Genomic DNA, 21,446 nt, shown 5'->3' on the forward strand with positions numbered 1-21,446 from the left:
TAAGAGTCTGACTATTGATCTGTGGCCTTTGGAAATACGGGAGAGATAATTAATCGATAACTCACGACAGTCTCTGGATAGTGGAAATCATACAAGTTTCCAGCTGCGTTCTAGGGATAACTTAACGTCTCATAAGGGATAAAAAAAAAAAAAAAAAAAACTGAATCTATCAATCTATGGCATTTGAGGATATAGTAGAGGGGAGCAGGCTCAAATTTTTGGGTTTTTCCTAATCGATAACTTTGAAGACCCCCTAATGGGTAATCCTTCAAGTTTCCAGCTATATTTTCGTGATAGTGGGAGGATACTTTAACGTGTCACGAGGAAGGAAACACACATGAGTCTGTTGATTTACTTGAGAATGTAGGAGATCGGAGTGCGTTCATAATTTGGGTGCTTCCTGTAGATGTGACAAGGCAGCAATGACCTTGACCCTAATACACAAGCACAGGGGATACAGTTCATGGCCAGCCAGCCCAGAGCGTTGCCCTAAGTTTACCGCTACGTAGTCTTTGTATTACTTGTGTTACTTCTGCTAGCTATTATTGTTTGTGATATTACTGATTCACTGATATCAGTGTTTCTGCTGCTACTACTACTACTACTGCTTCTACTGCGAGCCATATTTGTGGGTAAATAAGGTTTCTTGTGTGTGATAAGGTTTCTCCGAATACTGATGCTTCCGCTGTTACTACTACTACTACTACTAGTAGTAGTAGTAGTAGTAGTAGTAGTAGTAGTAGTAATGGTAATATTTTCTAATTCTACTGCTATTGCGGGTGTGGAGATTTGGAAATAAGTGGTATGTGGCAAAGATTCTACTACTACTACTATTATTACTACTGCCACTACTACTACTACTACTACTATTACTGCTGCTGCTGCTGCTGCTGCTGTTGCAGGCTTAGCGCGAATGAAAATGTTGCAAAGTTTTAAACATTCATTCATGTAATTTAAGATGCAATGCACCTCTGTACTTTATTCATGTAGCGCTGTACATATAAACCTAATATATTAAGCCAGCACCGTTTCTTCTTACATAATCACTGAAGAGGGAAAAGAAAGGGAGAGATGGATGAATGCAAAATGTTTTAGTGAACGAATTATTGTTATCATATATAACCTGAAGTTTAAGGGACAATGCACCTCCATACAGTGCTATACATGTAAGAATGACATATTAATACCGAACTATCCCCATTTCTTTGTTATATAACCACATGAGAAAGGGAAGAGGAAGAGGAAGACAGGCATGCATGATGTAATAGTTAACCTTTGCAATATAATATTTAAGAGAATATGCCTGTATATTTTAATCATACGTAACTCTCTCTCTTTATAGACTAAAATAGCCCACTTTTTTTTTCTTATTCACAGAAGAGGGAAAAATAAGAGAAGACGAACACCATATGTAATAGTGAGCCATTGCAAAGTGATCAGCTGGTGAACCAAAACAAACAAAGTCACGAGGGTTGTAAGAAATGATACTTTCCCTACGGCTCCCCCCGTGTGGCTCCTCTTGTGGTTCCCTTTGTGTGGTTCCCTCTGGCTCCCCCTGTGGCATCTGTGGCTCCTGTCCTGCCTGTCTTCCCCTAGTAAGTGCCACGGGGGAGGGTGTAGGAAGCAGGGTGAGGGGAGGGTGTGTCTGGTCATAAGATAGTGTGACCTGCTTGCTGTTTATCATATCTTTTTCCCAGTTGTGCTTAAGATTGTGGTTAACTCGGACTTAAACTGATGAGTAACAGTGAAATGTGAGGTTTTCCTTTGCATTCATAAACGTTTAGCCATCTTGTTTCAACACTGCAACAGCCTATCGTTAAATTTGCTAAATGTGCTGGGATCTCCGAGAGTGTTTTCGTGCCTCCAGTGATGGCAGAAGGAAAGACACCCACGAGAATCTGTATAATCATCTCTGTAGCCTCTGGAAAGTATCCCTGATAAGAGAACCAAGCATTTAAGTGTACTATACTGGCGTGTGTGGCAGAAAGGATGAAAGAAAGAAAGAAAGAAAAATATACGTAGTTATATACATAAACTCACGTACTAACAAACAAACAAAAACTAGCTAACTAGATAAAAGAGAGAAAGAAAGTAAAAATATGCATCAGTGATGAGTCATGCTGGAGTCAAGTTGGCATACTGCACTAGTGGGATAGTTCATGATGAGAAGGTTTTTAAAGTAATAGGGTATCTGGCCAAGGGCAACAAAAAGGAAGTAAAGGAAGGCCCACTGAGGTGCAAGTCCTTAAAGAGCAGTGTGTTATCTCTTCCAGGGTGAGGCTTGATTCTGAATAGTAGGTGCATAATGTGGCGATACTAATTTTTCTGATTCACAGCTAAATGTTTCAGAAGAAATATAGTTCCAATTAAGGTGAACAATTACCAGTATAAATTAAGTGTATTTTCTGGTATTATTTTAGTAAACCAGGCCTTCATATATCAAATCCTTGTCTGTTTCATTGAGCAGATCTGGTTTTTCTGAGTATTTTGATCCAGGTCAGCAAATCAAGTAGTGTCCCTCTAACAGAAAAAGAGAAAAGAATGTTGAATGTTTAGGGTGGCATGGGACAAAGCTTTTCAGGTAGGAAGTTTTTATAATTAAGATCATGTTTGGTTTATTATATATATTACCCATCATGGTTTAGTCATTAGAATTATGTGGCAGTTAGGAGACTTTGTGTGGCAGTGAAGAGAGATTACATAATGGATTTCAGCCAAGGTGCAGTGCATAGCTGCCCAAACTACTACTAAGAAATTTTTATTATATGAAATCAAAATGGATCAAAATAAGATGGTTTTTCCTCAAATTAAAAGAATACTGTTTTCCAAAAACCTAATATGCAGTTAGATGTATTTATATTTATATTTTTTATTTAATGAGTGTCAGCTTTAATGAGAATAACATTGTGACCTCAGGCTGAGCCCCAGCAAGCGTCGCGGCAGCCGTGGCCAGCATGGAGGGCGGCAGGGCAGGCTGGGGCCCGCTGCTGAGGGCTGTCTTCCACTCTGAGAACAGTGTTTTCAAGGTAGTACTTCACACCAGGTCTCAAAGAAGAATGAGTGTGAGAGGAAAAAATCTTGAATTGTAATTGTTATTGGTAAATACTAGTAACCTACCTGTTTGTATAGGGTAATGAATTATATTTGCACTTATTTCAGGAACTTGCTTCTTTCATCTCTCAAGATGGAAGCCATCAGTCAGTTCTTTCCATGGAGGCAGTTGCCGCCCTGAAGGAAAAGCTGCTGTCCACCCCCACTGCAGCATCACAGGTACTTGGGCTGCTGGAGGCCGCAGGCACTTGCCTCCCCAGCACCAGTGGAGAGGACAAACACACGGCAGATGGTCATGGCCAGAAGCCTCCAGAGGCTACCCCTCCTGCCCGCTGGGTGGGTCAGGTGTGCCGAGTCTTCCTGGACTGCCTGGAGCACTGCCTCTGGAGGCTGGACAACCTGAACGAGAAGCTTCAGCAGGAGGAGGGAGAGTACTCAGCACTGCTCAAGAGGCAGCAGAGGGGCTACTCCCCCATGAGGAGCAACATGGGGCTGGCAAAGCAGAAGACCATTGCCTCAGCTGAGGCATCAAAATTTAAGGAGAGAATCATGGCCACCAATATGAAGAAAGGGGAAATTGAAAGTCTGTTTTATAAATTATTGTCACTCTCAAGTTGTTTAGATGCTGCTTCCATGAGCAGGCTGTTCCCAAAGATGATTACTCTCAGCTATGAGAAGAAACTGTTGGCTGTGAACAAGCTGTACATTTGCATGCTGTCAGCCTCCACAGAGTGTTTACAAGCTTACTGTGAGAGAGAGGCAGATTACCTCGTCCGTAAGTTTTATGACAAAAACAACGATCTGACACATGGTCTGGTGCCCCTCAGCTCCCCACAGGTCAGGGAAATCTTCCATGTGTGTGTTCACAGCACAAAGCACATCATGGAGATCTTCTTTGATCACCTGTCAACTTCCCTCAGCAGCATGAAGGAAATGGAGACGAAGGATTTCTTGTGGCTGGCACCGCTGTGGCCACTGCTCTACATACAGACGGTCACTTCATCCCAGGGGGTTGTTGAGCACATGGGTGGCGGAGTGCTGTGGAAGAAACACAGCACCGTAGACCCATTGTTGGCAGAGGTGTGTGGTCTGTTGCAGCGGGATGTGAAACTGGTTCAGTGGTGTCTGACTCACAACAGTCGCCTCAAGATACAACCTCTGCTGCAGCTGGTCAGGGACCACTCACCGCTCTGTGTCATCCACAAGTCCCTGCAGCTCAACACTCTGGTTCCAAGCGATGTGCTGGTGATGCTTCAGGAACATTGCATGGCCAGGGACTCCACAGGTCTGCTCCACTCCTCTTGCAAGAACACATTTACAGCCTTTTGCATTTTGTCCCAAATGTTTGAAGTAATTGGAGCTGGAATGCAATTGGACAATATATCAACTGGATGGCAGGCAAGAAGGAGATCTCACACTTGTAAACTGTCTGCTAGTAATGGAACAAATAGTTTCCAGGAAAGACAAAGTCATTCATCATTTTACAAACACAATATTGCTGAAAAGTTAAAGTCTGTCAAGAAGTCACTGGAAACCTTGCAGCCCCTGGCCTACAGACTTGAGTTGATGGAGGACATCTATTCCCTGATGTTTGTGAGACACAGTGACATGAGTGACGAGGACCACAGCGAGGCTAGTGCTGATGAGGGAGAGATGGAGCTGTCCCTGCTGTCACAACACACAGATGCTGACAGCCTCAGGAGCCTTACTGTATCCAGCAACCTCCCCCACCAGCTGGCCAGGGACTCTCCAGACCCCACCTCAGTAAGTGAATCCAACCACAATGCCGAAGCTGCCGCCAAGAAAAAAGTGATTGATTTTTCAGAATATGTGGTCCTTGATGAGAAGGGCATTGAGAGGCTTAATTTTTCCAGCAAGCAGTCATCAATAAGCAGTGTGTCAGCAAGTCATCCCATCAGTAAGTCCCCATCGCCAGAGGGGAAGGAGGGCGAGGATTCCGCTTCCAACGATCAGGTGCAGTGGGAGGGTCACCAACACCCCAGCCAGAGTGGAGGAGCTTCACCACAGAGGCAGAGCAGCTACATGAATGGGAAGACTTCCTCGTCGAGCGCCAGGGAGCTGCCTCGCACTGGCTACCTCATCAACACCCTGGTGGCCTGGGACGTCATGCTCATGCTGAAGGATGTGCTGTTTCTGTACACCAATGAGAACTTCAAGCAGATGAGGAGCGATGAGACAGTTCCCCACAAAGGTTTGGAGAGCCGTGTGTCATACCTGTCCATGTGTGTCAATGAGGGTCTGTGGAGGCTGCAGGTGATGGTCCCTGGCAGTCATTCCTTTGCCTCACATGACATATTTGATGAATACCTGGATGGCACTCTCTTCTCCCGTGACTCTCACCACCTGGTGTACGAGGTGTCTCCCCCATCGGTAAACACCAAGAAGAAGCTTGGCAAAGATGCTGAGCCTGCACAGATGAGAGGATGCTCCACTGAAAGAAGCAGTATCATCAACTATCTCTTTGCTCCATCCTCTAGTCTCATCACTCTTTCCTTAGCCAATGGAAATGTGGAAAGGATAGAAAAAATATTCCACACCTTTCAGCTTCCAGACACGACTGACAAGCGGGAGGCACACCTTGCCATGCGCCTCAGTCAGCTACGTCCCAAACTGTCCGTCTCACCCCAGAGGTCTGGCCGGTCACGGGAGCCCAAGGCGGCGCGGGACTTCGGTACTTCTGAGGACTTGCTTCAGAGCATTGGACTGCTGGCCAGGGAGGGAATGGCTCATGTTGGGGCCACGAATCTCATACACGATCTGATCACCTCACTGCCACCACCAGTCCCCAAAGGCATCCCTGAGGCAGCCATGACAACAGAGTGTCCAGTGATAACCTCCTTCATGACCCCCATGGCTCTGGTGCTGACGGACTTGGCACTCACTGTGGATGTGACAGAGACCACTGCCACCTATATCATGGAGCAGGTCTTCCAGCGGCACAGTGGCACACATCCAGAGCACAGACATGTAGAAACTTGTGGTGGAATTACAGGCTACTATCCTCTCCTTCAGCAGCTGGGGGATGCATGTAGAGCACTCACTAAACTGAAGGATGAGCCAAATCCAGAAGGTGATAGTGCCATGGGTGCCTCAAGAAGGGACGTGCACAAAAAGGCTTCTATTTGCTTAACAGGACAGACTGCCACTCCATTTTCCCTTCTAATGTCATCTCTTCCACTAAGGGATGTGGAGTTGACTGCGTACCTCAGTGGGTGGGCCAAGGTGTTGAAGAACGTGAGTGCTGTTCAGGAAGCACTTTTTGACAAGAACATAAAGTTGGAAGATGATACAACAGTAAAGCATCCTCTCTACTCTCAGAAAAATCCAGTACATGTTGCCTACAAAACTTTACTTCTCACATTGAGTACAGAAGCGTCTCATCTTTGGTGCAACTCGGCCAGAGACAAGGCTTGCTTCAAGGTTGGAGCGTACGTCAGATCCTTCTACCAGTACTTGCAGCTCCTATCAGCAATGGTCACACAGCATGCAGAAGAACATTTTCTCAGCAGAATGAACAGCCACTTTTCACTCCTTGATGACAGACCTGTTGAAATATTGGGAACGCTGATCTTTGAAGAGGCTGTCGACCCTGCCAGACTGGAGCCCATTGCCAATAAGATGAGGCTGAGTCTGACTGCCATGATCCTTCAGTACTGTTTCCCAAATTTTCCCATCACTGGAGAGAGTTTCAACATCACACATTTACCTTCCAGAACAAAGGGGAAGGTCCATCCTTTGGGCTTCCTGGTGGAGAGGGAGCGAGTGGTCATGAATGCTGGGACCAAGGGATGCCAGGAGGGCGTGCATGGGGAGTTGGTGGTGCAGGGCCTCCTCACGTCTCTCCTCAGCAGCCTCCATGAAGCCACTCAGCCCAGCTCAGTCATCTCCCAAACTGGCCTCAGAGCATCAGTGCTGAATGACACCACGGCCCCAAGATTCCTTGCCCTGTCAGATGTCCTGATGGTTCTGAGGGACACAGCCGATCTCACAGCAGTGGACTTCAACAAGATGCCACCTGGAAGAGAAGCTGTCGTGTTCTTTGTCAACTTGGCCAACCTGATGTTCATCCATGCTGGCCTGCTGAACCACATCCTGTACCCTGCCAGCAAGGTGAAGGTGAAGCCTGAGGCACGTGGCGTGTTCTCCAACCACCAGCTGGAGCGTATCTGTGCCCTCAAGCGCCTGGGTTACATGGTGGGGCAGCTGGGTTTTCTCTCCTTGTATGATATTCTTTACACTGTCCTGAGGCTTCAGAACCCACTATCCAGTATATTGGTGCAGAATGACCCCATTAATAGAATCAGTATATGTGAGAGTAATTTGATATGCACCAAACTACTTCACAAGAGAGAGGAATTGTCTTCCATCTCAGAACTGTTGGATCCGCTCTCTTCTCGGATCAGTTTCTGCGTCACCCAGGGAACACCAGTGTCCCCGAGGGTCCAGGTGCTGTTTGTGGACAGAATGGAGGAGCAGCTGGAGGAGGGAGTGCAGGAACACATGAGACTGTTCTTTATTGCTCAGAGCAAAAGGAAGAGGAAGCAGTCTTTAGAAACGCAGGATAACAGTAAGAAGGGCCTGGACAAATGTAAGGTTGTAACATCAAGAACAGTATTGGATTATCTTGCTGCACATCCCACTGGCATAGTGGGAGGCATGCAGAAGCTGCAGAAAAGCATGCCTCTAGAAATGGCAGCCATGGTACAGGAATTTATTTCAGAACTGTCCAAAGGAAAACCACTTGAAATTGATGTTCTTGATAGGGAAGAAAAGAGGGGGATAGTTCTCGAAATCTTTGAGTCTTTTGAAGAGGAAAATTACTCAAACTTAATACAAGATGAAGCCCAAACCACTTCCTGGACCAAGGAACCATGTGAAGTCCTGTGGAAGGAACATGGCATACCCAAACGTGTGTCAAATTATCTGTATTACCAGTGCCCCCTCTTGTCCTTCCTGGTGCAGATATTTCACAGAACTGCTGACCACACTGAGCAAAAAGGAAGAATAGATCCCATGGAATACATGGCATACCTGCAGCCATGGATAATGATGCTATATCCTCCGTCAGTCAAATCAAAGCCATCCTCGGCAGAAATTGAAGACTATTGGCCAGTAGTAAACTTGTTCACTTCGACGCGAAATCTGGCACTGGCAAGGGTCCACGGCAATAACAAGGTTGCCTCTGCCCTCTCCTGTGGTCCAGAGATCTCTGCCATATGGGACCTTGCCGACAGCCTGCTTGGGAGTGGCGCCATCACCAGGGACCACCAAAAACTACTGCAGGAACATGCGACAACACTGGTGGACGTACTGGAGGCCCTCCCTCCAAGCACTCGAGAGAACCACCCTGACCTGACCCTCTTCCTCGACCAACTGTTGGTCTTCCTGGTGCAGAATGTTGCAACTGATGGTAAGAGCCAGCAGCTGTGATGGCAAGGTGTCCTGTGTTATATTGCTTCATGTTTGTTATTTATGTTCATTCTTTTCAAGGCAGTTTGTGCTCATGGGGTGTTGTGTGTGTGTGTGTGTGTGTGTGTGTGTGCAGGTGACCCTGGACCCTGGAGCTTTGCCTGCCGCATTGCAGACACCGAGACAAGATATGCAGTTGTCATGGAGGCCCACAGGTAATGTATATTGTGTCTTAATCATGTGCAAACACATACACAAGTGTAAGTTGTAAATGTTTGATGGAGAGATTCATATTAAGTGTCACCGTAGTAGGAGAGGTTTATGCTAAGTATCTTATTGTAGGAGAGGCTTATGATCAGTGTCACAATGGTAGGAGAGGTTTATGATTAGTGTCACAGTGGTAGGAGGGGTTTATTTTGAGTGTCAGGATGGTTGGAGAGATTTATGTTGAGTATCACCACAATAATGTCTTTTCACGTGCTGGTTGGCTCATGCACTGCTTCTCCCTGGTCAATGACGTAGAAGTTGGCCGGCCGAACCTGCCCAGGAAATGTTGAAAATAGTTGGCCATGACCCACTCCTGTCTGTACGCCTCCAAGAGATGGCTGATATCCGCACCAGGAAGCTGAGTCTGTATGAGAAGGTCAGAGCCTCTTCTTTTGATGAATTAATTAATTTTTATTTTTATTTAAGAAGGACACTGGCCAAGGGCAACAAAAGTGCGAATAAAGGTTACGTGAGAGTGCCAGTCCCTAAAGCGACATCAAAAAGGATCATCCAAAACTGGAGGATAAGTGTTTTGTTTGTGTTTATAATTGAAGTGATTTGACATACGGCAGGAGAGGTGGAATGTTTTTCATCACTTTAAGATGAAATGTTCTAAAAAATATTGTAATTATGAGTTTATGAGAATTATGAGTCTTTATGAGAAGGTCAGAGCCACTCCCTGCTTTGTTCTTTGTGTTTGTAAAATGGAGTGAATTATTTGATTAGTATATGATGTGAAGAAGATGAAGTGGAATGTTTGTCATCATCTGATCTAAAATAACAAGATATTTTCACGGGTATTGTAATTATGAGTTTATTTAAATAATGCTTTTGTGAATACTTTTCTGCTTCCTGTTAGGTTTGTTTTGGGGAAATATTTTTACAATAGAAGATGATCTTCACTTACTGGCAGTGGATGATAGACTGTGATATGCTTTGATGTGACAATTAGTTCAGACCTTAATATTCCTTTACTGTGTGGACTTTGATTACTGGCAGTGCATGATGTACTTTGATATGACAGTTGTTTTCCTTTCCTGTGTGCATGACAGATCCTGAAGCTGGAGGGCCTATCATGTGAGTTGTGGCAGGAGATGGCCTTCACTCACAGGTGATGCATTAGGTACTTTGATATGACAGTCATATCAGCCCTTAATTTTCCTTTCCTGTGGCATGACAGATCCTGAAGCTGGAGGGTCTATCATGCAAGTTGTGGCAGGAAGTGGAGCAGATGTCAATCCAGGAGCCGACTCGCCTGATGCAGCACCTGGTCCAGAAGAAGAAGTTCAGCCTCAGCATGGAGTGGGCCAAATACCACAATGGGAGTGCAGAGCTGCATCGCCTCGTGGACCAGAGTCATCTGATGGAGGTGCTGGACAAGACCTCACCTGACTTCAGTGTTGCCTCAGAGGCCATGGAGGCGCTCACCCACCTAGATCTCAGTGTTATAGTGCAAGAATTGCTTCATAAACTATCAAACTTCTCAACACGACAGTTCCTCATTGAGTTCTATCTCAGGAAGCATTTCTGTAAGTGTGCAGCCATGAAATCTGTGCAGACATTCCGTGGTGAAGGCAGTGAGTCACCAGAAAGTAATGAAGATGCTGTAGCGGCAGCCTGTGAACCAGGTAGTGCTGGTGGTGGTGGTGGTGGTGGTGGTAGTAGTCCTGTGGATGTTGGGGCATTGTTGCAGGAGGTGATGGGACTGTTGCTGATAGAGGCTGTGGCTCCTCCTGGTCTGGACAGGTTCCAGCTGAGCCCCTTGGTGACTTCTCCTCACCTCATAGTAGAACAGTGGCTCATGAATGTGCGTCTGGAAGCCGTGGAGAAGGCTGTGGAAGTGTTGCACCCATTCCTGGACATGATGGACACACACATGGTCATGACGGGCAAGCCGAGGGATTTAGATTCCCCAAGAAATGCCAAGAATGAAAGAGTCCCTCAAGGGCTGAGCTGGACCACATTGAACCAGCTCTTGGAGACCTATGCCGCCAAGGCTTTGGACACCTCTGGGGTGCAGCTTGCCCTCAAACCTTCAGCCACCATTGAGAAAGCACCCAAGAAGTTTGTGATGCCGGCCCACCCACCCGAGATACAGGATTGGGTGCCAGATGCCGAGGTGCGCAAGTGTCCCGTGTGTGAAGTGACCATATTCTCCATGTTCTCACGGCGCCACCACTGCCGGCGGTGTGGCAGGGTGGTGTGCAGCACATGCTCCCAGCACCGGAGCCTCGTGCAGGGCTACGGGGGGCTGTCAGTCAGAGTGTGCCTTGACTGCTACAACCAGACCAAAGAACTCAACCTCAACAACTACATACAAATTCGTCCTCTTGGAGACGGAACGTACGACTCCGTGTCAGTGAGCGTGGACGAGCAGAGTCCTCACAGGGGCGCCTCCCTGGCCAGCGACATGGAGGGCGGGTGGTACCTGTCAAAGGACGAACAACACAATGACATCATCCGTAATGAGTTCTGCTTTGATTACGCGCCGTCCCTGAGCCTGTGCCTGGCCATCCTGTCCCACCACCAGGACGACAGGAAGGCCGCCCTGTGCGTCATCAAGCTGTGCCACCACCTTTTCTCCCTCATCACATCTTCCCTGCAGCTGATGAACCCGACTGTTGACCACACCTTTGTTCTGTCCATGATCCAGACCCTGCTGGCCTCTGCAAAGGTGCGTTTTGGAAACACCGGAGAGCACCGCGGCATTGGACTGTGTGAGTACTACACGCAGTGGGTGGACTTGCTCTCCCTAATTCTGAAATCAAACTGTGGCCACATCATTCCCCACGAAGCTCTGGAGAACATGCAGATGATTGGAGAGTTACACCAGAAGAGTCTGGTGAGGGAGGGGGACACACAGATGGTGCTGGACAGACGCCTCAAGCAGGAGTTCTTGTATATGAGGCGCCTCAGGGACATGCTTGTCAAGAGGCAGATGTGGGGACTGGCCCTGGACGTGTCCACCAAGGTGGGCCTGGAGGCCAATGGAGTGTGGGGGGCGTGGGCCATGGCTTCCCTCAAAGCTGGGGACTTCCTGGGCGCCAGGGAGCGCTTCTCCCGCATCCTGGAGAGGCCGTCAGACAAGAACAAGCCCTGCAAGCCCTCCCTGCTGTCTGAAGTCATCAAGTACCTTGAGAGCAATCCGTTCCAGGTGAACCAGCAGGTGATGGAGCAGGCACAGCGCACACGCTCCAGCATCATGCTCACCGACCACAACAAGCTCTCCTCCTCACAGGCTCTGGTTGTGTTGCACAGCTTGCAGAGCCTTCATAAGATTGCAGAAGGAAGCCTGACATGTAAAGACTCGTACCAGAGGGCATCCCTGCGTAGCAACAAGCAGAGAAAGGCAAGCACTCCCAAGATGGAGTCCATATTTCAAGCAGAGTGCAAGTATTATTTAACTTTGTACGGCAACCATGCCATGACCATCCAGTACTTCATGAGACACAGGCAGACTCAGGAGTGTGTGGAGTACATCCAGCACACTAATGTTGATCTGGAGGTCTTCATTCAGAATGCCCTGTTATCCATCCTGAGGCGTGGGCAGCTAAGCCCCCTCATGGCCAGCATCCACGCTGCTGACCCCCACATGGAGAAGTGGGGCAAGCTACTGCTGGGCTCCTGCCGTTGGCTAGAGCGCAGTGGCTGGTGGAACTGCCTCCTATCCCTGCAGGAGGCCATGGGAGACAGGCTGAGGGCATCAATGACCCTGCTGAGGATGTACACAGACGGAGCCACCAGCTACATGACACTGTCCAGCAGATCTGAGCACGTGATTCTGGCGCTGACACACCTGCAGGCTTACCTGGACCAGCAAGCTCTCATTGCATCCTCACCCAAAAGAAAGATCTCCATCCTCACCATGTCACCATGGCAGATCAACCAGAACATCAACATGCTCAAGCTGCAAACGGACGTCACCAAGTTCCTGGCGGGCTGCGAGGCAAGCGGCACCGACATCCCCGCCTGCATCAAGATTCTGGCTGACCTGAAGATAGTGAAGGACAACAGCCTGCCAACTCTGCTGACCAGCGACGGGGGACGGCTGGGTGTGGCCATCCTGGTGATGTGCCTGGCGGACGTGGCGGCGGATGGCCTTGCTCTGGCATACCGCATCGTGGAGCACACGCAGATGTCGGTGGAGAGGCTGCTGTCAAAGTGCTGCCTGGTGCTAGTGGAGAGAGGACACCTGAAACACATTGGGCGAGTTGTACGCAGCGTGAAGGAGTGGGAGATATTGACAGCAGCCACCATGGATGCTGCCTTGCGCCCTGCTATGCTGTCCCTTGCCTCCACCACTAATGCCGCCCACCTGGACACTCTGGTCAAGCTTCTCTCCAGCGACACAGCAAGGGTGAGTGCTAGTGTGTCCTCAAGGTGAGGCAGAGTGACCTTTTACTTGTGTGCTTATGAGGACAGGAGTACTTCGTCTTCTCCATCAGGGGCCAAGGAGCTAAGAGGGTGGTGTGAAGGAGTGTGAATGAGTATGAGAGTTGTGTGCCTTGTCTTGGCTATCCTACATTTTGGGGAAACAGACTCAGTATATTTATGTTTGTATGTATGTACATATGTCATTGTTCTTTGCAGCCATAGGAGATGGGAATTTAAGGAAGTGAAAAAAAAGTATTTTTCCATTTTAATAACTAATCGTTGTACTTTATTTGACATAGTGGATGATTTTTATGATTTTTACTCAGTTTTCTTATTGTGTTTGGCTACTTTCTCCCCCACTAACAGATGGACATGTTCCTGGAGTGTCGGCGCCTGAGGTCGGCGTACCTGGTGGCGGTGCACGTTGGAGAGCGGTTGTGGGTGGAGCGAGTGAAGGCTGCAGCACTCATTGTGGGGCAGAACCATGTGGCCTCCATGTGTGACAAGTGGCTCAGCTGCAAGGACAGTGGGCCCTAACTCTCTCACTGTTAAACTAGCCTTGCCTTGAACACACTGAACTTCTTGCACTAACCTAACCTAACTTACACAAATCTTTAACACATAGCTTTCTGCACTAATCTAACCCATCTTGTTCACTGCTACACAAATTTTCTCTCTAAATAGCTAACACATAACTTTGTACACCTTTCAATGCCAAACTCTTTTAAATAGTTATGTAGTGTAAAAAAACTAAATTAATCTTCACATCTCTCTCTCTGTAAAGCAAATAATTTTTAGCACTTAGAAAGTTAAGAAAGGACAATCATAGCAATAAGCTTATTATGGACTTGCTGTCAGGAGAGGATTTACAGAGAGTCCTTGGTTACCAATGATCTTGACTTTTGCCAATTACAATGCTGGCAGTGCTTGTCCCTGTACATTCCCCTTCACTGATATTTTGTGTTACTGATTTATTTCAGATTTTTTTTGTGTTACTGATTATTTTTTATTAATTGTATGTCTTCCATGTGTATTTTTTTTACAGACGTAGTAGTTATTTTTCATGTCCTAGATTATGTCTTTACAGTTCTAGTATTAACATAGGTGAGTGACATACTGCAGGTACTTACCGAGACTGGTTCCAAGCTACGCCAAAAGCCGGTTTACAGCATGGTGTAGGAACAGGACTCCGCCATGACCTAAGGATGCCCTGTGCAGCTCTAGACACACCTTCTTTGTTTCCAGCATAGATTTGCATATTTTTTTAAACAGCCGAGAAGTGTATCATCATCATCATCATCATTGTCATTTAGAAAGGAAGGTTCTATGTTTGTACGGGTCAGCTTTGCCATTGGAGGGAGTTATCTGCAGTCTGTCCTTCAGTCTTTCCTTAATACTGTCTTTCAATTCTTTTTTTTTTTTATCTGCTGGTGCTTTTTCTTCCTTTTTAGTACATGTGAAGCAGTCTTTTCTGTCCTTTCCTCATGGCTGATTGGAGGCATGATTTGCGGCATAATTAATACATATTAGCCATGTGGTTGGTTGTATTCGTGTGTTATTTTCAAGTGACTGCTAAGACTGCTGAGGAAACAGATTATGTCTGTCCTCTCTCTCATGGCTGATTGGAGACATAACTTGAGGCATAATTAATACATATACTGGCCCTGTGGTTGTATTCCTGTGCTGCTTGTCGACTGCTGAGGCTGCTGAGGAAACGGAGACGACCATTGTCAATAGTGATGGGTCATACTACTACTGTTTCATTCCTTGCACCAGAATTATGGGAGATGCAACAACAGAAGTAGCAGTAACATCAGCAGTCACAGCAGCAGCAGGAGTAACAATAACAATACATAATAGTTGGGGTTATTTTTTGCTTCTCACAATTAACTGTTCCCTCGTTTCTAATTATCTGTGTGCGTTAGGTACATGTGCTACCTTTACATTCTTAATTACCAGCAGCATTACTTTTCCCCGGTCTTGCATCACACATAACAATTTTCTCACTCTACTGGGAAGCTGATTTCACTGTGCAACTGTGTGTGTGGACAAACTGTACACATATGATCAACGCAAGATGCTGTGCAATAGTTAACACGCTTTATGCAATGAGTGTAACATTTTACCAAACAATCAACTATTCTTATATGTTACAGTAGTTACATTTATCCCAAAACTGGTCTTCCAAATGTTGCTGAATGGAACAAAGCGTATCTAAACATAGTCAAATGTGTCCCGGAAAGTTAGAATATTAAGTTTTCCATTAATAGAGTATATTAATATAGATGAGAGTGAGGTGTCATAAGCACCCTCGTCGATGTGAGGCTTTGCTTGTTGCTGCAGCTGACGAGGCTCTCATGTGGCAGAGGTTGATTGGAAAACACAGGAGGTGCTGCAATTAGTCTTTTTTAGTATGGAAGTGTATATTACTAATTTAGTCATTAATTTACTGTTTGTATCTTTTATTAGTAAACTTGTGCATCATATATTTGTGTGGATGTGTGTATGTGTGTGTGTCTGTGTGTTTTTAGGTGTTATTTTTGGTGTATATAATTATTCTCTACCTCAAAAATCATGATTAGATCTTTGAAACCTCTATTTTTATCATGTGCTGGGTCCCAGCATGGTAATGTCAGCTAAGAAATCATAATTTTCACCCTTACTTTCAAGCATTAACCAGAACAGTGTGTCACTCTACAGTCTACATGGACTGTGAGAGAGTCAAACTACATACTTTTTCCTCATCTTTTACATGTTTGTGGCCAGCTGTGCCATGCCTAAGCTCCTGGAGTGTAGTAGGATGGTCCACAAGACTATCCCTTTCCACCATGGTCCGACAGGGTTAAGAGCATGAATGACTGTGTGTGTGAGTGTGTGGTGCTTTGTGTAGGCCGCCTTGTGTGGGATTGCCAGCCTGATATATAGATAGATAGCTCTATAGTATTATTATTATGATAATAGAGGGTATAGGCTTGCTTCACTCAAACATTTCATCTCATACAGAAAAAATAGTATGGTTTAAAAATCAGTTAGTGAGGCTGTTCCAATGGTGAGTGTTGCCAGATTCCTGTGTAGCAAAGATTTATCTGCTACATGTATCACTAAAGTGTCCAGTGCAGTTCTTCTTTCAGCACCTCCTCTGTATTGGTGCATCTACTCTCTAGGGGATAAAATGTTTGTGTGAGGACATGCCCTGTTGACTCTGCCACACTGCCGTCCTGTCATGTGAGGAACAAACCATTTATGTGAAATGACTCTTATTGTACTCTGTATAGAATTTAGGGGACTTGGGTTCAGATCTCTAGGATTGTCTCTTTTCACACTGTAGCTCCTGTTCTTTTGGAGGATAGGCACAAGAGCAAAAGGTTAGCAATCCTGCCTTTCATGTGTGTGTTACTAGAGACCAGAAGTAGTGTATGCCACATGCTGAGGGATAAGAAGACAAAGGTGTAAAGAAAGCTAGTGTGTGCAAAGTTCCATATTGAGTTGAGTTCCTGTTCCCATCTGAAGTGTTTAATTGGTGACATATATCAGGTAGTTCTAGTGTAGATTTCTGTATTGCTGGAAGGATTGATTGTGCTGATCTGAGGCTATTTTCTATAGGGCATAAGTTGTTTTAAGGGAAAAACAAGAATTCCTTATTTATAATTGAACTTGCATTCCTGAAGGGAGGGGATCCTGAAAACTCTGCTCCAGTGTGCCTTATAGAAGGTACTAGGTGTTACAGATCCAGACAAAGGGCAGTAGAAAAGCAGTGTGCATGTGGTTCAATACACTTCACTTTTGTATTGGAGAAGCTTTCCTGTTGTGGGACTGAAGGACAATTGTGACACCGGATGACTTTTGACTGCTGTGTTGTGAGGTTATGTTGAAGTACTAGGTGTTATCAATTCAGTAAGATGTCACTAGGAAAGTTATGTGCATAGTGGTGGTACTGAAGAACAGTTGTGACACTGGATGACTTGCGACTGCTGTGTTGAGAGATTATGTCAAGAGATTACCCAGAAGCCAATACGACAATACAATATGAGTGGCAGTCTGAGCAGTGGTAGATGTAATGTACATGACTGATCCTGTGACAATGCTACATTGGTTAGAAATGTGTGTATACTGGCACCAGTTTGCATTGATAGCAGTGGTAGGTGTAATGTGGGTGACTGGCCCTGTGACAATTCTATACTGGTTAGAAATGTGTGTATTCATTGCAGTGGTAGATGCAATGTGGATGACAGGTGCTGCACAAGTTGGTGGGGTCATCCTTCCCTGGCACATTATTCATATACAAGACAATGAGTGAAAGAGCTTTTATGACTATTGGTTGGTACACTGTGCTGTGGGACCAGACAGTGAGTTGGTGGACCGTCAAGTATTAGTTATAGCAAACATGATACAATTGCCTGTGTTATAGGAGGTTAATTACAGGCTGTGATTACATATGAAGCTTACTATCCATAAATTTAAGATGCATCTGAAAATAAAAATGAGATTGTATCCTTAGGATAGTCTACTGTAGAGATAAGATTTGTGACTTAATTGTGTGTGGGTTTGGGCCAGGATGTGTACAGACACCTGCCCAGTTTGGAGACTGGAGTGCACCTGAGTGAAGTGACCCAACATTGTTATCAGCCTCTTTTATGATGATACTGAGAATAGATCTTATGCAGCTTTTGGTATTTAAGTCTTCTACTATTCTATATCACACATTAGGACTACATGTACTCCATATATTTAAATGATTAGGGAACTTTATTGTAAGTGCTCTGAAACTCCTCATATGAAATGTGCCAAAAATTAAACTTAATTTTTTATCTATAAGTAGTGTTTTATAAGTTTTACTGACAACTGATTTAGCAAATAGGTATTTAAATTTTTCACATTTTAGGAAACTTGATATCATAAAGTGGAATATGAAAGATAACAAGGCGACCATTTCTATATTTATATTTAGATGCATCTTTTATAGTTCCAGGCAAAAATGTAGTACAGTATACATATGTACAGTACACATATGATTTATCACAAAATAAACAGTTAAAATATGTTTGAACTACTTTCACACATTCCCATTGCATGTTTTTGATGTCAAAGTTTCTTATCGACAACACTCAGAAGCATGAGGTTCTCACAGCCAGTGAGATTCTTCACTTGCTGCCTGTCTTCATTGAGGTTGAGGCACACCAGGGTAAAGTGGCACTGAGGGTGTTGCCGACGAACGTGACACAGCAGGTCATTGACACGTGGGTGGCAGACATTGCACACGCTACACTCATACCGGGCCAGGTGCCGGCAATCACTGCCCCCAGCATGGTGCTCCTCCAGGACATTACCACAGTCGTCCCTGAGCAGCATGATCTGGCAGTCCTGGTGAAAGGTCCTCAGATGAGTGTACATGAAGTTTTCCTTGTGGTGGCACAGTGCACAGTACTTGTTTGTCTCAATGCAACATCTCTGGCAGGTTATCATGGAGCTTGCCAGCTTCTCTCTCTCCTTCCTGATGTCCCTGGCACTCATGGGGTGTTTGGCCCTCAGGGTGTGATCCAGCAGACCACCCACTCTCCTGAAGGAAGTCTTGCAGGTGGAGCATTCTGCCCATCGACAGCTGCACTTTTCTTCCTTCTGCAGTGACACTGAGGCAATGAGAGAGCCCTGCAGGGAGCAATGTGAGCACCCCTCCCTACTCCTGATGCTGTCCTGTATCATGGCTGGGATGGCAGCGAGGTTCTCTGGCGTCTCGTGCTGCATCTGCCTCATGTGCCGGTGGAGACTCTGGGGGGTGGGATAGGAGGTGTTGCATTTCAGGCACAAGAAATAATTACAGCAAGTACACACACCATGCAATTTGTCCCCATCCTGAGTGTTGTGGTGGAAGTTCATGTGGGTCTGGGCATCCCTCTCGCTGTCAAAATCCAGGTGTGGGCAGTGGGGGCACAGGATGTACATGTGGTAAGAATGCTTGGGGCAGACAGGACAGTTCTCCTTGATGGTTTTATATTTCTCCCACATGAGTCTTAAGTCATGCCAGTTGCTGTGGTTATTCTGTCTGACATGCTTACGAAGATCCGCATAGTTAGCCACAGTCTTTGGGCACTCTGGACATTTCATAAGTGGACAGATACACTCTGAAGTTACACTTTTTTGTGAAAACTTGTCAAAGTGCTCTTGCTTTATTCTATAGCAGACTACTTCTCTTTCTGCACCATGAGTACCTGGTGAGTCCCCAGGGTGCTCCTTGGCCTTGTCCTCCTCCTTAGCACACCACTCACAGGGCTCGGCATAGTGAGCCAGAGGCCAGCTCAGCAGCAGCGTCCTACACTCCTCATCACAACACTCCATGCACTCAAGCAACACTCTCACAAATAAATCATAGTCAACACGACACAGCTTGTCTAGAACTGTGCACCGCGGACATTTTTCAAGGCAGCTTTTCTGTTGCTGCTCTGCAAAGAACGTAAAGTCTCCACAACGAGTAGGGTGATCCAGGAGGACGTGCTGCACAAGTCTGAGAAGATGGGGAAATGTCACTTCACATGTTGCACAGATGAATGCTGAACACTTGCAATCCAGCTTCCTTATTTCTTTAGCAGTTTCAGAGATACACTCAGCTGGCAAGTTTGGGAGCTGAGTGATACCATGACTCAGATTATGTGTCTCCCTCAGATGTTTCCTGAGACCAATGAAAGATTTGCATGTGTCAGGACAAAGAAAACAGCACACATCAGTCTTGTCAGGAAACGTCAGCTTCAGGCACTGCTTAAGGCACCTCCTCAAGAAGTGTGGGTCACTCCAGGGTGCAGGATTTGCATCAAGGTGAGTGTGTGAAGGAATGAGGGACACTCCACCATTCTTGTCTGCAGCAGAAGTGTCAGAGATAATGATAGTAACCTGAGTGTTTTCACCTGTTTCCTGGTTAAATTCTTCATCAGTCTCTTCACAGACAATTGATGAAGTGATGAACATTTCTCTTTCATGGCCTAAAGCTGCATCAGGCATCACATTGCCAGTCCTGAGCAAAGAGCTCGCACCTACATCATGGATAATAAAGGTGCTGTACAAATCTGGAGAAGTAACAGATGCCTTGGTTTCAGTGTTCATTCTTTCAACATATGAAGTCCATCCCTGAATAAGTACTTATGTTTACTACACTTATAAAATAGCCTTGTAGGGGGATGCTGCTGTCTTGTAGGGGAATGCTGCTCTCAGCCTTATAAGGGGATGCTGCTCTGTCTTGTAGGGGGATGCTGCTCTCAGCCTTGTAGGGAGATGCTGCTCTCAGCCTTGTACGGAGATGTTGCTCTGTCTTGTAGGGGGATGCTGCTCTCAGCCTTGTAGGAGGATACTGCTCTCAGCCTTGTAGGCAGATACTGCTCTGTCTTGTAGGGGAGATGCTGCTCTCAGCCTTGCAGGGGATGCTGCTCTGTCTTGTAGGGGAATGCTGCTCTCAGCCTTGCAGGGGTTGGAGTTGCTGTTCTCAGCTTTGCAAGGACCTGAGGGTTTCCCCAGTTATCCAGTGTCAGCGCTGCAAAAAACATAAAACTTTCAGATTTATGTTGCAATGGACAGTCAAGTATGACATTCTTATGCAGATAATACATTACTGAGATATATTTGTGGCCAAAACTGACAAGGCTATGTGCAGTCTTACCAAGCTATTTATATGATTGTTCATTTTATCTATTCATTAATTATTTCAGCTACTCTTATTTCCTCTTCCATATACTCCGGAGTTTATATATATATATATATATATATATATATATATATATATATATATATATATATATATATATATATATATATATATATATATATATATATATATATATATATATATATATATATATATATATATATATATATATATATATATCAGCGCTATATTACGCCCCTTCTGTACCGGATAACTGTCACACATTACTTAATACAAACTTAACACTTACGTAGTACTATTGACACCTAGAGCTTAACAACGAGACAGCTGACGAACCTCCCTTCATCCCATGCTCCCACCCCGCCAGCTGAACTTATTTACGACGCGTTCGGTCAGTGGTTAATTTCGGTACCCAGTTCATCCTTTCACTCTGTCTCAAGGCACAGAAGACCAAGGGATGTAAAATATTTAATTTATAACTTGAAGACAGACAAAGAAAAGATAATTCTACACAGGATGTGACCTTACCTCATCTCTCTCTCTCTCTCTCTCTCTCTCTCTCTCTCTCTCTCTCTCTCTCTCTCTCTCTCTCTCTCTCGTTTGAGAGAGAGAGAGAGAGAGAGAGAGAGAGAGAGAGAGAGAGAGAGAGAGAGAGAGAGAGAGAGAGAGAGAGAGT

At 45.5% G+C, this 21,446-nt stretch overlaps 2 protein-coding genes across 2 annotated transcripts; one reads left to right on the plus strand and one right to left on the minus strand.

Moving 5' to 3' along the window:
- Nucleotides 1-1,298: 1,298 nt before the first annotated feature.
- On the plus strand, nt 1,299-18,163 carry LOC135109948 (uncharacterized). The gene is made up of 7 exons (XM_064021868.1): nt 1,299-1,595; nt 2,917-3,026; nt 3,160-8,482; nt 8,618-8,696; nt 9,004-9,124; nt 9,929-13,105; nt 13,489-18,163. Exons 2-7 carry the CDS (start codon nt 2,955-2,957, stop codon nt 13,657-13,659), a joined length of 8,943 nt encoding a protein of 2,980 aa, XP_063877938.1. The 5' UTR covers nt 1,299-1,595; nt 2,917-2,954; the 3' UTR covers nt 13,660-18,163.
- On the minus strand, nt 18,047-21,212 carry LOC135109951 (uncharacterized). Its single transcript, XM_064021872.1, has 2 exons — nt 21,060-21,212; nt 18,047-20,638 (listed from the first exon to the last, which is right to left on the minus strand). Exon 2 carries the CDS (start codon nt 20,212-20,214, stop codon nt 18,205-18,207), a length of 2,010 nt encoding a protein of 669 aa, XP_063877942.1. The 5' UTR covers nt 20,215-20,638; nt 21,060-21,212; the 3' UTR covers nt 18,047-18,204.
- Between the last annotated feature and the right edge of the window lie 234 nt (nt 21,213-21,446).

This window comes from Scylla paramamosain, chromosome 19 (assembly GCF_035594125.1).
Source record: "Scylla paramamosain isolate STU-SP2022 chromosome 19, ASM3559412v1, whole genome shotgun sequence".
Classification (NCBI taxonomy): domain Eukaryota; kingdom Metazoa; phylum Arthropoda; class Malacostraca; order Decapoda; family Portunidae; genus Scylla; species Scylla paramamosain.